The 18,004-nt window shown below is 41.4% G+C and overlaps 1 protein-coding gene across 17 annotated transcripts in view; it reads left to right on the plus strand.

The window, feature by feature from the left end:
* Positions 1–18,004, plus strand: part of PAM (peptidylglycine alpha-amidating monooxygenase) — a 236,942-nt gene that overhangs the window by 147,234 nt on the left and 71,704 nt on the right. For all 17 annotated transcript variants that reach the window (XM_005303795.4, XM_042840416.2, XM_005303797.4 and 14 more), the window contains 4 exons: positions 10,864–10,912; positions 14,928–14,995; positions 17,266–17,346; positions 17,647–17,723. In XM_005303795.4, the coding sequence (XP_005303852.2) occupies positions 10,864–10,912; positions 14,928–14,995; positions 17,266–17,346; positions 17,647–17,723 (275 nt within the window). The remainder of the gene's footprint in view (positions 1–10,863; positions 10,913–14,927; positions 14,996–17,265; positions 17,347–17,646; positions 17,724–18,004) is intronic.

An 18,004-nucleotide genomic window follows, 5' to 3' on the forward strand; every position in this document is an offset into this window, starting at 1 on the left:
TGTGATGATTTGGCTCATAATTGTTTTCAACCTTGTGAACTGGCCTTTTTAAAGCAGCAAGTACACATGCTACTGGTTTGAATGTTACTCTGTTTGAAGAATGCAACTCTGGATCAACAATTCTGTGAAACCTTTTTCCAGTCAAAAGTGGTAATTTGGAGTGCTGCTCATGCCAGCTTTAAGTCCTCTTTTGCTCTACTACACAGATGCAATGGCAAGATAGTGGCTGAACTGCTCATTGCTGCTGTTTGTTGTGATTGGACTGGGTAATGCATGAAGGGTAGGCACTCTGTATAGATGTCCCAGGATTCAGGACTTTGAAGTAGAGCTGATTAGGCATTTTTCAGAATGGTTTTTCGTAAAAAATTGCCAGTTTGTCAAAATTTAAACTTTTTGTGGGAAGATACCAGATTCAGCTAGATGTTTGTCAAGTAAGGTTTCTTAAGTCCAGAATGGAAGTTGTGGAGGGAAGAAAGAGGAGGGGAAACTCCCTGCTCCTGAATAGCTAATAGCCCAGTGTTATGACACTCACCTGCGGGTGAGGGTGGGGGTGATAAACCCAGGTTCCAGTCCTTCCTCGGAATCAGGTGGAACAGTGACTTGAACCTTACTCTCCCACATCCCAGGAGAGCGCCCGTTACAACTCCAAGAGGAGACATTGGGTATATCTATACTGTGGAAAAAAGCCCCCCAGCAGCAAGTATCAGAGCCTGGATCAAATGAGTTAGGTTCATGCTATGAGGCTAAAAATAATGGTATATTCTTCCCCACTTGAGCTGGAGCCTGGGTAGGGTGACCAGACGTCCCGATTTTATCGGGACTGTCCCGATATTTCCTTGTTTGTCCCGTGTCCCGACCGACGTGCGGTCGGGACACTGGACAAACAAGGAAATGCGCCGGAGCCTGGAGCCCGGAAGTGCTCGCACCCCGCCCCGACTCCACCCCCTCCTCCCCCGATTGGCTCCTTCCCCGAATCCCCGCCTCTTCCCCAGGCTCACCATTCCTCCTCCCTCCGCAAGCGCTGGAGGGAGGCCCGGGAGACTCAGAAGGAGCGCGGGGCCGGGGTGAGTAAGAGTCCGGCCTGGCCCAGTGCAGGCAGGACTCAGTTGGGTGGTTGGGAGAGGAGGGGGGCGGCCCGCGGGGCCAGGCGGCGGCTGTTTTCCCCCCCGGGCAGCGGGACACGGGAGCAGCCGCTGCTGCAGCTCCCACTGCCGCGGGGGAGGAAGCGGCCATGGCGCTCGGCGGCTGCGGCGCCTCCGAACCCCCCGAGCCGGGGCCTGCTGCGGGGACCCAGCAGCGCCCACGCTGCGCCCAGTCCCTGGCCAGTCGCGTCTGGGCTGCTGCCCAGCTGGTGCTATCCCGCGGCGGCCCCGGGGCGGAGGCATCGGCAGCCCAGCCCCGTTCGTTCCCCTGCGGGACGGGGGGGCTGGGGCCTGCTGCCCCCACTCCGGGGCCGGCGCGGGATAGCACCAGCTGGGCAGCAGCCCAGACGCGACTGGCCAGGGGCTGGGCGCAGCGTGCACGCTGCTGGGTTCCCACAGCAGGCCCCGGCTCGGGGGGTTCGGGGGCGCCAGAGCCGCAGCCGCCAAGCGCCATGGCCGCTTCCTCCCCCGCGGCAGTGGGAGCTGCAGCAGCGGCTGCTCCCGAGTCCCGCTGGCCGGGGGTGAGATCAGCCACCGCCTGGCCCCGCGGGCCGCCCCCCTCCTCGCCCTACCACCCAACTGAGTCCTGCCTGCTCGGGGCCAGGCCAGACTCTTACTCACCCCGGCCCCGCGCTCCCTCTGAGTCTCCCAGGCCTCCCTCCAGCGCTTGCGGAGGAAAGGTTGTGGGTTTATTTTTTATTTTTTTTGGCCACGCCACGCCCCCCCCTCCCCCCGCGTCCCGATATTTGACTTGGGTGATCTGGTCACCCTAAGCCTGGGCTATGAGATCCTCCCTCTCATCAGGTTTCAGAGCCCAGGCTCCAGCCAAAGCAGGAACTATGCTGGTATTTTTAGCACTGTAGCACAAGCCCAAATCAGTTGACCTGGGCTCTGAAACTCACTGCTGGGGGGGAGGAGGGGTTGTTATGCAGTGTAGGCATAATACCCATTGAGCCCCACCCCCAAACATGTCCTAACCACTAGCTTATTGGCTGCTCTGGGGTGGTGGGTCTCTCCTCCCCCCAATAAAAAACCATCGAGAGGTGTCAGTTTTGTCCTGATGTGAAACAGGAAAAATGTCTGAACTCTCAAAATATTCAGAGGATGGGAAAATCATTTCCCACTCGGCTCTACTTTGCAGCTGAGATTTCTGTTGGATTTCTGGCTCCATGCAGTTAGACACCTAAACAGCTGCCATTCCCTCCCATCCAACATGTTTTATGTTGTGCCCATTTCTTTTGGGGTGTAACGCTTTTCTGTAGATTTTTTTTCCTTAGGAGGAGTTTGATGGTGCTTGGGTAGTACAGTGATATACACCTTAGAAATACAGTAGATAGATGTGATCCTTGGTTAATGGGCATGTGATTTGTGAAATGTTATTTGGGCATTGCAGACCTACCATAATTTTCCATTAAAAACATAAGTGACTATAGAATTTACAATACATTGTCTGTTGATTTTGTTGATAAGGTTAAAATTCCCAGCTTCCTGCAAAGATCTGCATGATGATTGGCTTGCTGTTGAAAACAATTATATATTTGGGTAATCTATCCACATGCAGTAGTGTATTGACTATAAAGGTTTTATGCTACTCAGAAGAGTGACTGTAAAATTGCATCATGGAATTTCATGATGGCATGTCATTGTTTTCATATCTAATGTTCTCAGTTCACAAGGAAAAAAGACTGACAACCTTACAAACTCAACCTGGAAATTAAGAGCAAGCGTTAATTTCTCCTTTTCATACGTCCTCATGACTTTAAAAAAAATAAACCTGCAGACTAAATTATTATCTCATAGATATCTGTGCAACTTCATTGCCTTAACTAGTTTTGCATAGATGTAACTAATTGGGAAAGTAAAGTAAAGAATTCTATTGATTTATAAGAAGAAATAAAATCCAGCTAACATTTTCTTAGCTGCGTTGAGTCTGCAGAGCTGACAAAAGCAACAAAAAGAAAAAAAATCAATACAGTCACATTTTTATCACTGTAGTAAGCATATGTGACTGAATACTCACAGGGACAAGATCTGTTGAGCATTTTTACAGCATCATTTTTTCAGAATATAACTACACTTTAAGTGGTGAAAATGATTCTGATGTGACAGAGAAAATGGATATGAAGAGCTTTTATCAAAAATATAAACCCTACAGGATTTATGTTACTATGATCCAAATATAAGGCAAATACTTTTACTACTAAGCTAGAGTCTCCTTGACTAATATAAAAGGGAATTCATAGGTGTTAAATTATTCAGCAGAAGAAACACAAATTGTACTATGAATAAAGTAGGAACAGATTGTAAATTACAAAGAAAAAATAATCAAACATTTTATCCAAAGGCAGCAGAGTGCAAAGTGGATTCCATAGAGAATTTCAGAAACCTCTTTTTAGAAAAATGTAATGTAAAACAAATTGAATGATGTATATTGAATTTGATTTTTTAAACCAATTTTAAGTGTTTTCATTAGATGCTGAGTGTTTTGGATGATGAACATGATTGTGTTGAAAATGTAGTGATCTGTTTGTCTCTGAGGGCAGAAAATTAAGAATTTTTAATAAAAATACAATTCTGACAGGGTTGAAATCTAAAGAAGGCACTTAAGCGAAGACAGTTGTAGCCCAGTGGATAAATATATATGTAAATTTATAGGTATTAAATTGCCCACTTAGAACTTCCCATACTGTTCACTGAATCCTATGCAAATATTATAAATACATAAGATAAAATAATGAAAATGTTGAAGATAGATTTCAGACCAGGTTTCTTAGTTCACAACAAATACCCGTGTAGGCAGAAGGCACTAGAAATTAGACATTATTTTTTGTTTCCAACAACAGATAAGATCTAGAGGAAGAGTTTTCTCAAGTATTTAGTAGATCTGGCTGAGAACCTGACTTTCTTTTCCTCAAAAATTTGAAAAACATTTCATCAATCAGGATGAAGTGCCAACACTTGATTTTTTTTTATGGAAATGAAATTCCTCAATATTTTGTTTTGGAAACTAAAACAATCCCAGAAGCCCCAGGAGCTCAGGTTCTGTGTCAGCCCACCTGATTGTATACAGCCAGGGAAGAGGCTGGGGGGTGACCTCTCAGGAAACCTGCCTAAGTTCCATCAGAAATTTTGCCGAAATTAACACATCCTTTCAGAACATTTAAAATTTTGACAAATCAGCATTTTCTGACCAAAAAACCCTTTTCTGTCAGAACATTTCCAACCAGCTCTAGCATTATTAACACATTTCTTCATAAAAACTGGTGAAAAGTGACATAGGCAGCATGCACAATATCATTTCTTTACTGAATTAAGCACACATTGGCTATTGGACTTAGTTTCAGTAATACATTTTTTAAAAGTTAATTTTAATGTGATGATAAAGCAAATGATCTCTGTTTATATTTCAAACCATAGTGTTGCATTTTAACCTGCACCATTATTTTTGCATTGATAAAAGAAATAAACAAAGGCAGGATTCTTCTTGTTTGATCTCTGTTGGAAATCCAGCATAGAGAATCATCTTGAAAGAAACCTGCTTCCGAGGTGGATGAATGTATTTTCTTGTATGTGCCATAGGGCAAATGGAAACTAATAATTTATTTGTCCTAGAGCAATATGTACTTGCTCTATAGCTGAAATGCAAAATTAAAGGAGTTAAGTTAACCAGAGTGACAGGTTGGAAAGATGATTTTAAGATTTTGTTGGATTTGTGCAATATTTCACCACAGTTGCTTAGCTGTAACAGCATTTATTAGAAAACCTCTATTGGAGATTGAGACATCTGCTGCCATTGCTTCATTCTTTTCAACTGTGCTGAACTGAGGGCTCAGCTGCTTTGACAGTTTCAGGAATGTGAGTTGTAGGGAGGGAAGCAGTTGTTAAAGAACATTTATCTCTGCAGACATTTTGAGACTATTTAGAGCAAGTGCTCGTATTTTCCTGCAAAAATTAAAGAACGTCTCTAGGTGATCACTTGCACAAGTCTGGAATCTAGCCCAGTCTTTATATTAATTTGCTTTTGCTGTAGTGCACTGTAAGTCAACTTTCTATTATCTACAATGATGTGGTTCTGCGAGTTGAGTAATATAAGTGCTTTATCTTGTGGCAATAAAGGTTACCTTGTTCGTTGATAGTTAGGGTTACCATACGTCCTCTTTTTCCCGGACATGTCCGGCTTTTCAGCAATCAAACCCCCATCCGGGGGGAATTGCTGAAAAGCCACACATGTCCGGGAAAATGGCCGGCACTTCCTCTCCCCCTGTGGCTCTGCTCCACTCCTCCTCTCTCAGATTTACAGAGCCAAGCTGCCCGAGCAAGCGCTACTGGCTTCAGGCAGCACCCCCCCCCGCCTCCGGACCCCGAGCCCCCAGCCAGGCACTTCTCCTACCCGGCTCCAGCTGAGCTGCTCCCACGGTGCAAGGTCCCGAGGCAGGGGGGGTGCTGCCTGAAGCCGGTAACGCTGGCTCCTGCAGCTCTGCTCTGTAAGTCTGAGGGGGCGGAGCCGAGCAGCTCAGTTGGAGCCGGGGAAGGGACGTGTCCAGCCAGCTCTGGGTCCTGAGGTAGGGGAGGGCTGCCCAAAGCCAGCAGCTCGGCTCTTACAGTCTGAGCTGGGAGGAGCAGCTCAGCTAGAGCCCAGGTAGGAGAAGTGCCTGAAGCCGGTAGCACTAGGGCAGCTTGGCTCTTAAAGAGAGCCGAAGAGTCAGGGAGCAGCAGCAGTCGCCAGAGCCTGCTCTAAGGTAAGCCAGGGATGCCAGCAAAGCTGGGAGTACCATGCGCCGCTGATTGCACAGGTGGGGGGCAGCGCTGGGGGAGCTGCTCCGGGGAGTCGCCAAAAAGCACTGACTGTGGTGGGGGAGGAGGGGAGGGCAGTGTGAAAAAGGCAGGAGTGTGCAGAGGGATCAGAGCTCTGGCTGCGATGGGCATCGGGCTGCCTTGCCTGCAAGTGGATCAGAGCTCCTGGGGCTGGGGTGTGCTGTATGGCACTCAGCTCCCCATTTGTGATGAGACACAGCAGTGTGGTGGATCACTGCGAAATACCTGCCCAATCAGAGCTGCGGGGGCAGGGCTTGCAGGGGCTGGCTCCGACAGCTCCCATTGGAGCTTTTCCCAGCCAATGGGAGCCTCTGAGCTTGGCTTGTGGCGGGCCCAGCACGTGGAGACCCTGGCTGCCCCTGATCCTAGGAGCAAACACAATGCCAAAACGAAAATACAAAGTTCACTACATATAAAGAATTACGTTTTAGAATTAAAGAATTAAATAGCTCAAAATGTCCGGGATTTTACCGGGCAGGGAGGAGAACTGGGTGCTCCAAGGCATCTGGGGAGCTGGGAAACAGAACAGTGTGAGCTGCGTGTCCTGACCGCTCCCAAAAACTGAGCGCCGGGGCAGATCCTCCACTGAGCAGCTTCATTAAAGTCATGGGAGTCTATACTAGTGGAGTGCCTGACTTTAGAATTGGTGCAGCTGTTTCGTGTGGCTGGGAGGGAGGAGGGGGAATGTGGGGTGCTCAGGGGAGGGGGCGGAGACTTTGGGGAAGGGGTTGGAATGGGGACAGGGAAGGGGCGGAGTTGGGCGGGGCCGGGGGTGGGGAAAGGGGTGGGACCGGGGGAGGGGAAGGGGCGGAGTTGGGGCGGGGCCGGGGCCCCATGGAGTGTCCTCTTTTTTCAATGTTCAAATATGGTAACCCTATGATAGTTTTGGATTTACTTTGGTATTGCTAAATCCAGATTAAAGGGGAACTTTGCCTGTGTGCTCAACACTCTGAAAGTTGCAAAGGTAGAAAGCATTTGAGCAGGAGTAAACTGAAATACATTTGACATGTTTATATAGGAAAACCGCTATGCACTAAAAGTGAAGGCCAAGATTTTCAAAAGTGACTAGTAATTTGGGGTGCCTGTTTTTTGGGTGTACAACTTCGGACAGATTTTTGGTGCTTCCTGAAAATCAGCCCCCGAAAAGTGTCTCGGGTTTGAGACTCCAAAAATGAGTCTCAAAAAATTACTAAACACACTTGAAAATCTGGCCCTAAGTAACAGAGGGTATATCCAAAATATTCTCTATGATAGCAAATATTTTCCAACCTTCATTATACCTGATACAGAATAATCTAGTATACAGTTTCAACCTTGTACAAGCCACGATTTGTGGCACTGCAGCCAGTGCCGTAAAACAACAACAAAAAATCTAGTTTTTAGCACAATTTGAAGTGGGGAAGGTGAAATAGAGAAGACTCCAAGAAGGAACTGAGTCCTAAAAATGGAGATTGTGGGACATAGAATGAAGATGCTGTTAATTAAGGGGATGAGGCCAGGCAGGATAGGTATTTGTTGCTGAAGATTGTGAGACAAATAGGTGTAATCTAGAAGCATTTTAATGCCTTAGAAAATGTAATGACCTTTCTCTCGTTCTCTCTCTTTCTGTCCTGTACTTATGTTTTTCTTCAGTTCTCCTACTCAAGATCCAGTAACTTTCCTTCCCTAGTGTTTTCTGACCCCGGACTTGATTCTTCTGGAAGCAGCATTTGTTTTTTGTGATTGACGGTTATTGCTCTTTCTGGCATGAAGTATCTTCACCACTTTTTTTTCCCTGGACCTCAGCAACTGCTTAGTGCATTTTTTCCTCGTCTACTCTAGCTTTCAATCTTGCCTTCCTCCTCTTTTCTCCCTATATATCTAAATTGTGTGCTCAAAATAAACTGAGACCTATGAGCATGGAAAATAAATTCTCGTTTTCCGTAGAGACCCCCAAAATGTCGATATTCAAATCTCGAGAGGGAAAAAAATGCATTTTTTGAGAAAAGATCAATAGATCAGGGGAGAAAAAGACTAGAGTGTGGTCAGTGTGTCATCACTCAGAATTTAATAGGACACATTAATTTTTGATAGAGTATTTCATTATTTATGAATGTATTGATGCATTGTTCACTTATTTGAATGTGTTTCATACACAAAGTGGTTCAGTACTTGCCCTGTTCTGATGAAAATAATTCTTTCAAGGTTAAAATTTAACCAGTGTTCTACATGCATCAGTGTTAGTGCATTTGAATTTGAATATTATGTGTTGCTGGGAATTATAAAATATGAAACATCTGAAGTAAAGGAGTTTTAGACAGGTTTAAAGTTCACATGCAGTCCCATGCATGTAATTTTCTGAATAACATAATCATTCAAAATATGTAAGGCTATTCCTTAAAAAGCATACATGTTAGTGATTTGCGTTTTTCCTGGTTTTTAGAATTCTCAGTAAATAAAAATCCATATTAAAATCCATCATTATAACAAGAGCTTTGTTTTATAACTCTCTCAGTGGGAAAGTACTGTCTTTCACCTCATCGGGCATTATGATTATCTTAACTAAAGCTTTGTTTAAAAGATTAGTACTAAACCAGTCATGTTACGTAAAACGTATGTGGTACTTAAGAAAGAATAGCCTCCTATTAAAAGTCTTCATTTCCCATTGTTCATAGTGAACCATGTGTATTTGGTAAGTTGTTTTGCTCTTTTGTAATATGGAGAGAGATGTGCCAACAATAATGGCTAATTTTGAGAATATCATTGTGTTGTTGTGGCGATTTGCAGGATTGTTACTTTGAATGTAATTGAAATTCTGTGCTTGTGGTTTCTGCTGAAGCCATATTTCACCCACCGTACAAGAGCATTAAGAGTTACAGAATTCTTTCTATTTTAGGCCTTACTCCACAAAGCTTATGAGATGCAGTCAGAGGTTCCATTTGTATTGAAAAGATCTGCTTTTCTTATCTGTGTTGCCACTTAAGTTTTCAGCTGCTTTTGTTTCTGCTTCATGACACTTCTTTTTTTCAAGAAGTCTCCTAGACATTGTTTTCAGAACATTTGACATGACTACAGTAAATGGATCTTACCTGGCTGATAATCATGATCAAGATAAGAAAGCTTCATTCAGTTTTGTTTCCTTTACACATATCAAGAAGAGTTTTTTGCTTTGTTTCTATGTGTGAAAGATTCAGCACCGATGACTTGCAGCTTCAGTTTGTTTGCTGTAGAAATACCTGTTGGAAAAATGTAACCAAGGAAACCTAAACACTCAAATACCATGGTGATGGGAATAAGAGAGAACCTAGAGAAATTGTTTTGACAACTTTCTTTATTGATGTAGCATTTTTTTAATAATTCATGAGTACACAGTACTACAAAAAGAGTTAGTTACTTTCCACCACTGTCCATTTTATATTTTCTCCTATTTTTGTTTGCATTTTATTTAAGGCAAACTCAAATGTTAATGAAAGAAAGCTGATCATCAGTTAATAGTGAGATGCTGTATGCAACACAATAGCTAGTTATAAAAAAGTTTATGCTGCTTTTATTTAAACCTTAACCCTTCCTAACTAGTCAGACTGTGATCACTCTTTTTCTCACATCTGTATATGTTCCGCACTCATTCTTGAGCTAAGGGTGTGTATGCCCGTGTGAAGAAAAAACATCACGCTGTTCAAATTGACTCTCTTGAAAGTACAGTTACTTCCTGATTAGCAGAAAATATCCCCATCCTTTTTTAATCTGTCAAATTAGTTCTGTAACAAAAAGCTTGATCCTTTTCCCTGGACTTCCCTTAGTGCAGAGTCCAGTTATCTAAAAAATGTCATTACCAATTCAGTCTCTTCTTGTGCATCATAATGAACCACATCACATACAGCTTATTTCTGGTTGATTGTTTGAAACATTTAAATATACCATCAGTTTAAAAAAAATGCATTTGTTTGAACACTTTTCACCTATAATTGCTACAGCTATCACATAAAATTAACAAAAGGATTAGGAGATAAGAATTTTTGTCTGTGTTTTTTATCCAGTTTATTTACTTTGTGTATTTAATAGCAGTTATTCTATAGACACTTTCATTATCTCACTATAGCCAGTTTCTATGTAAAACATTTTCTACCATAGGAAGATATAGCTGTGAAAACAAAACAAAACAAAAAAAGTCAAGCTGGTTAAATACCTGAAACGATTTTTAACTCTGTTTGAAATTGACTAGGTATCAAGTTAACAGTGTCCTTTTTAAGTTGAAGTGTTACGATTATTGAGCAATGATTACATAATAAATTAATGATGTTGGACATACTGGAGATTGGTGAATAGTTCAATAGTTGTATGAAATGATTTTTTTTCTTCAAGTACAATATCTAAGTGCAAATGCTTTGACTTTATAATGAGGCAATGTGGCCATTTCTATCAGTAAACTTTTTATCCATTAAAATAAAATTCAGATTCCCCTCTTCAAAATCATTCATTTTCAATCATTTTTGTCAAACTTAAATTCGCTGGTTGTGTAGCAAAATGACTGCTTTCGGGTTTTATAAAAATGCCTTCCCCACAACCCACATATACATTGCAAGGCACAAAGTTCTGTATTTTTTAATCCCTGCCAAAAAATGCTGTCTCTGTTACTTTTTCACGCTTGAGATCACTCCTGGTTTTGCTTTAAAAACTAAGTGCAGCACTATGACTTTCAGACTGCTGTAGGTCTGAACAATAAAAAAATTCTAACACAGTTCAGAGGATTGTGATGCAAATACAATTTCACCATCAAGACTGGTGCAGGGAGAATAAATGTAACATGTATAGCAAAGGCATCTTATCTTTTAACATTTTTTTATTCACTAAGTAAAAATCACTTAACATTTACAGTTACTAATCATTAAAAATAAACTGTTAAATTCCTGTTTCATGTTTTGTGCAGATAAACACAAGGATTGCTCTGGTGTAACGTTACATCTGACCCATCAAAGGCAAGTACTTTGAATACATTTCATGGAATTCATCCAAATTTAATCCAGGGGTCCCCTGTTGCCATAGAAGCTGATGTGAGTTTGGTCACTTATTCCAGTGGGAACAGGTCCAAAATTCTTTTGCACAGCCTGAAATGAACACACATGAACACAAGCTTTGAATAACATTATAGCTTTACAATAAAATGCACAATTTATTTCCTGTTAGTCAAATGCTCTCACACTAGGTAACTTTCTTATATTATGCTACATCATATTATGCTACATCATAACACCATTGGAAGATGTTAGTTTGGGAGCCTAGTATGGTATTAGAAATTTGGGGTGGGGAAGAAACTAAAGAGGAATATACATGTTAATGTTATTTTAGTGTTTGCCTTATTTCTTCTCAAGCTTGTGAAAAATGCTTTCAAATTTACTTCATCTTTAAAAAAAAAAAAAAAAGTTGGGGGAGAAAGGTATGACATCTTATTTGACATCACAAAGACTTGGTGGCATAATACATATGACTGGAATATTGGTATAGAAGGGTACAGCTTGCTCAGGAAAGACAGGCAGGGGATAAAGGGAGAAGATGTTGCCTTATATATCAAAAATATATACACTTGGACTGAGAGTGAGATGGAAATAGGAAAAAGACATGTTGAAAGTCTCTGGGTAAGGCTAAAAGGGGTAAAAAACAGGGGTGATGTCATGGTAGGGGTCAACTACAGACCATCTAACCAGGAAAAAGAGGTGGATGAGGCTTTTTGTAAACAACAAACAAAATCATGCAAAGCACAGGAGTTGGTAGCGATGGGGACTTCAACTACCCAGACATCTGTTGGGAAAATAACACAGCAGGGCAAGATTATCCAACAAGTTCTTAGAAAGTATTGGAGACATTTTTTTATTTCAGAATGTGGAGAAAGCCACTAAGGGGAGAAGCTGTTCTACATTTGATTTTAACAAATAGGGAGGAACTGGTTGAGAATTTGAAGGTAGAAGACAGCTTGGGTGAAAGTGATCATGAAATGATAGAGTTCATGATTCTAAGGAATGGTAGGAGGGAAAACAACACAATAAAGATAATGGATTTCAAAAAGGCAGACGTTAGCAAGCTCAGCGAGAAGATCCCATGAGAAGCAAGTCTAAAGGAAAAAACAGTCCAAAAGAACTGGCAATTTTTCAGTGAGACATTGTGAAGGGCACAAGAGCAAACTGTCCCACTGCATAGGAAAGATAGGAAGTATGCAAGAGACCATACTGTCTTAACCAGGAGATCTTCAATTATCTGAAACTCAAAAAAGAGTCCAACAAAATTTTTTTAAGTCAAATTACAAAGGATTAATATAAACAAACAACACAAGCATATAGGGGAAAAAATTAGAAAGGCCAAGACACAAAATGAGATTAAACTAGCTAGAGACATAAAGGGTAACAAGAAAACATTCTACAAGTACATTAGAAGCAAGAGGAAAACCAAGGACAGATTAGATATTTTATTCGGAGGGGGGAGGAGGGAAGAACAATAACTGAAAACATGGAAATGGTAGAAGTGCTAAATGACTTTTTTGTTTCAGTTTTCACCAAAAAGTTTAGTAGCAATTGGATATCTAACTTAATGAATGCCAGTGAAAATGAGGTAGGATCAGAGACTAAAATAGGGAAAGAACAAGCTAAAAATTACTTAAACAAGTTAGATGTCTTCAAGTCACCAGTGCCTGAGGAAATATATCCTAAATACTCAAGGAGCTGACTGAAGAGATATCTGAGCCATTAGTAATTATCTTTGGAAAGTCACAGAAGACAGGAGAGATTCCAGAGGACTGCAAAAGGGCAAATATTGTACCCATCTATAAAAAGGGAAATAAGGATAATCAGGGGAATTACAGACTAATCCACTTAACTTCAGTACCTGGAAAGATAATGGAGCAAATAATTAAGCAATCAATTTGCAGACACCTAGAAGATAAGAAGGTGATAAGTAACAGTCAGCATGGATTTGTGAAGAACAAATCATATCAAACCAAACTGATAGGTTTCTTTGACAGGGTAACAAGCCTTGTGGATGGGGGGAAGTGGTAGATCTTGACTTTAGTAAGGCTTTTGATACTGTCTTGCATGACCTTCTCATAAACAAACTAGGGAAATACTAAAGTGGCTGCATAACTGGTTGGAAAACCATTCCCAGAGAGTAGTTATCAGTGGTTCACAGTCATGCTGGAAGGGTATTATGAGTGGGGTCCAGCAGAGATCAATTCTGGGTCCTATTATGTTCAATATCTTCATCTGTGATATCGATAATAATATAGAGAATACAATTATAAAGTTTGAGGATGATACCAATCTGGGAGGTTTGCAAGTGCTTTGGAGGGTAGGATTAAAATTCAAAATGATCTGGACAGACTGGAGAAATGGTCTGCAGTAAATAGGATGAAATTCAATAAGGACAAATGCAAAGTACTCCATTTCGGAAGGAACAATCAGTTGCACACATACAAAATGGGAAATGACTGCCTAGGAAGCAGTGCTGCGGAAAGGGATCTGGGGGTCATAGTGGATCACAAGCTAAATATGAGTCAACGGTGTAACACTTTTGCGCAAAAAACAAACAAAAAAAGCAAACATCATTCTAGGATGCATTAGCAGGAGTGTAGTAAACAAGACACAAGAAGTAATTCTTCCACTGTACTCCGCGCTGATTAGGTCTCTGCTGGAGTATTGTGTCCAGTTCTGGGCGCTACATTTCAGGAAAGATGTGGACAAATTGGAGAAAGTCCAGAGAAGAGCAACAAAAATGATTAAAGGTCTAGAAAACATGACCTATGACTGAAGATTAAAAAAATTGGGTTTACTTAGTCTGGAGAAGAGAAGTCTGAGAGGGGGGCATAACACTTTTCAAGTACATAAAGGATTGTTACAAGGAGGAGGGGAAAAATTGTTCTCTTTAATCTGTGAGGATAGGACAAGAAGCAATAGGCTTAAATTGCAGCAAGGGTGGTTTAGGTTGGACGTTAGAAAAAACTTTAACTGTCAGGGTCATTAAGCACTGGAATAAACTGCCTAGGGAGGTTGTGGAATCTCTGTCATTGGAGATTTTTAAAAGCAAGTTCGATAAACACCTGTCAGGGATAGTCTAGATCGGGGTGGGCAAATTTTTTGGCCCAAGGGCCACATCTGGATATGGAAATTGTATGGCGGGCCATGAATGCTCACGAAATTGGGGGTTGGGGTGCGGGACGGGGTGAGGACTCTGGGGTGGGGCCAGAAAAGAGGAGGTCAGGGTGTGGGAGAAGGCTCCGGACTGGGGCAGGGGGTGCGGGCTCTGGGGTAGGGCGGGGGATGAGGGGTTGGGGGTGCAGAAGAGTGCTCTGGGCTGGGATCAAGGGGCTCAGAGGGCAGGAGGGGGATCAGGGCTAGGGCAAGAAGTTGGGGCACAGGAGAGGGGGTCAGGGATGCAGGCTCTGGGCGGTGCTTACCTCAAGCAGCTCCCAGAAGCAGCAGCATGTCCCTCCCCCCGCCCCCATCTCCTAAGCGGAGGCGTGGCCAGAGGGTTCTGTGCACTGCCCCGTCCACAGGCGTCACCCCTGCAGCTCCCATTGGCTACGGTTCCCTGCCAATGGGAGCTGCGGGGGCAGCGTGCAGAGGGGGGACATGCCGCTGCTTCCAGGAGCTGTGCTGAGCGGGGCAAGCCCCTGACCCTGCTCCCCAGAGGAAGCTCAAGGGCCAGATTAAAACATCTGAAGGGCCGGATGTGACCCCCGGGCCATAGTTTGCCCACCCCTGGTCTAGATAATACTTAATCCTGCCTTCAGTACAAGGGACTGAACTAGAAGACCTCTTGAGGTTCCTTCCAGTCCTATGATTTTATGAATCTCCACCTTGAAAATTGATTTTTAATAGTAATACAACATTTTAGGTTTAGTATCTATGGGGACTTTTAATTGTTATGGATCGTATAGCCTGCAGAGGACTATTTTACCAATTAATTGGCTTATGGAGCTTTGAGGTAAATGTCGTTATTTTTCTGCAGGCAACCTTTGATTGCTGGCATGTATCTTATGATGTCTGTGAATACTGTTATACCACCAGGGGAAAAAGGTGAGCGAGAACCGTATAAAGCAATCTGTGTAATTTTTATCTTCTGGTGTTCATCTGTCTAATATGGAAAATAATTTCACGGAGATTCTCTGAATTGCAAAAGTTTATTGCTAACTAAAATAAATACTAAAAAATACCTACTCTCTTCAATTTATATTGCTGTTCCATCAGACTAGGTTCAAAGAACCTAACAGTATGCTATAGAAGAATAATCATCAATGTAACATAATCTGAAAGTTGTTTTGGATTTTGTTTTTTAAAATTACACAATCAGTAGGCAACTATTAAAGTGGGGGGGGGTTGTTTTGGTTTGGGTTTTTTTGGCCTAGTTCTTCCACTTAAAGAAACAAACATTTCACTTGCCAATAAAAAGTGCACTTCTTGGGCCAAAAATAGGTGACTAGTTTTTCTTTAAAAATGTAATACATGCAGGAACATTTGCTAATGTCTAAGATTGCAATATTTCACTCTTTATCCCTTTTCTGACTTCATCTGCAACCTACTGAAACATCTGAAGTTGCTGGGACCTCTCTCTTAATCTGCTAAAGCGGGGTCGGCAACCTTCGACATGCAGCCCATCAGGGTAATCTGCTGGTGGGCCACAAAACATTTTGTTTACATTGGACATCCGCAGGCACAGCCCCCCTCAGCTCCCAGTTGCTGGGACAAGCTGGCTGCCGCTTCCCGCAGCTCCCATTGGCCAGGAACAGCGAATTTTTACTTAATAAACAAAATGTCTTGTGGCCCGCCTGCAGATTACCCTGATGGGCCGCATGCCAAAGGTTGCCAACCCCTACGCTACAGATTTCCTTATTTACTAAGAAGTTTATCAAAACTTGGAATTTCTTTCCTTGCAGGAATTTTTGATATTTCAAAATGCTGTTTTTCTCCCAAATTGGGACGAAAAATTGAAATATTGAAACTTGTTAATGAAACAAAAACTTCCAAAACATTTTGGTCCAGAAATGGGAAAATGTTTCATTGTGGTATTTTCAATCAACAAATTTTGATATTCCCAAATCAAAATGTTAAATTTCTGTTTATTAAACACACCTAACGTGTTTCATTTTGAGCCAGTTCAACATTACCTTGCAGTTTCCTGTGGCAGTATGTTGCCTCACAGGAGTTGTAGCTTGGATGCCTGATTGCCCCCATTGTCTCCTAACCACAACTCCTCTGGGGCAATGCACCACCATATGGAATGCAGTCTAATGTTTAACTATCACTGAATAAACATTTTAGGTCAGTTCAGCAAACTTTAATATTTTTACTTGAGTCTGTCTGAACCAAAGCTAAATATTTTGATGCATTTTCAGACAGAAAATAAAATTTTAAGAAATCTGCAAAATTGAAACTTTCTCATAGAAAATTTTCATTGTGCAGAAATTGAATTTTCTGTCAAAAAAATCATTTAGATGAAAATTTCTCAATTTCCCAGCTCCATTAATAACTTTGGACCTTTTGGTGTTCACCCACTTTAACAGTTCTTTATAGGCTGTTTTACTCTAACCTGCCCAGCTATTTTGACATGGTAAAAAGAAGAGATGGTTGGTTACAGGAGGCCCCTGTAGAAGAGCTGTCTGCTGTGCAACATGTCCCTTGTGCAAGCTGGTGCCTTACTTTCTCCCCAGACTCTGGCTCCCAGTCTTTCCCAAAGGAAACCCTTATCCACAAAGGCATAGGATTGTGTGAGAGACTCCAACAGACAGGACCCTAGACACAGCCCCATTAGTGTCCATGCCTGAATCTGACTCTCTGAAACTGCCTTGTGATTATATGTGGTTTTTATACATTAAATACCTTTAAAATGAAACCTCTGTTATCATCTCTCTTTTACTATGCTTAATTTGCCTATCTAAGTTTCCCTGATGTGGTTATCTTTTTTGTCTCTTATCTATGTTTTTTTCTGTAGTGTTCAACCTGATAATATATAAGCAAATTTATTGTTCTAAATTATTGAAGAGCTATTTGCTGTAGCTTCTAGGTTTCAGCCCAGAAGTAGATGCATCTCAGTAATGCTTGAAGTGGTCCATGTGTATAATTTGTATGTCAGTTTCTTTGTGAAAGTATTTGGGGATCATTTTGGGCTAAAGTTCCTATAGAAATGTAAGAGATTATTGTCCACTGCCTTTTAAACCTGAATCTACATTGCAGATTTTTATACACTGCTTCCAAATGTATATGTTTCCGTGAAGTACTGTAAAAATCACTTTCCTTGGATGAATAAGTAGCATTTTTAAAATGTTTTATTGCTGTTTATGTTTTAACAGTGGTTGATGCAGATATTGCCTGCCATTATCAAAAGTATCCAATGCACCTCTTTGCCTATAGAGTTCATACACACCGATTAGGTAAGAGTTCATTACCGCTGTAATATCAAGTATTTGCCTCTTTTTTCTAATTAATATAACTAAAATGCAACTACAACTTTAACTTACAATCTGAGTTAAATATAGATCCAAAAATCTTATTATCGCATTATTTAAACTTGAACAGAAAATTTACTTAATTGTTTAAAATATTTTTCTTCAATAAATCAGTCTATTAATTTAAGTAATACATCTTTAATAGAAAAATAGCAAATACAAAATATGTTGATTTTTCTAAAGTATTATATTTGACATTCATGCAGTGGTAAATGTTTATTGTAGGTAAGGTGGTAAGTGGATACAGAGTGAGAAATGGTCAGTGGACCTTGATTGGTAGACAGAGTCCGCAACTACCACAGGTTTGTTTAGTTTTTTCTTGTTTCTAATTATGTTTATTTAAAACTAAGCAGCAAAGTCTAAATCTGTTTTATGTATTTCTGCTTTAGCTTTGCACGATATATTCTTGTTTTTAAAATGTATAGTATTGTGTTCAGACTATAACATATAATTAACGTTTCTCATCAACTGGAGTTGGAGAGCCACAAAATTATACTGTGACAGTCATATTTGCATCATATTTCATTGGTATGTGATTTTGTGCCATCACTACCGAACACTGCTGTGCTTTGCTGCAATATTA

The sequence above is a fragment of the Chrysemys picta genome, chromosome 6, assembly GCF_011386835.1.
Source record: "Chrysemys picta bellii isolate R12L10 chromosome 6, ASM1138683v2, whole genome shotgun sequence".
In the NCBI taxonomy this organism is placed as follows: Eukaryota; Metazoa; Chordata; order Testudines; family Emydidae; genus Chrysemys; species Chrysemys picta.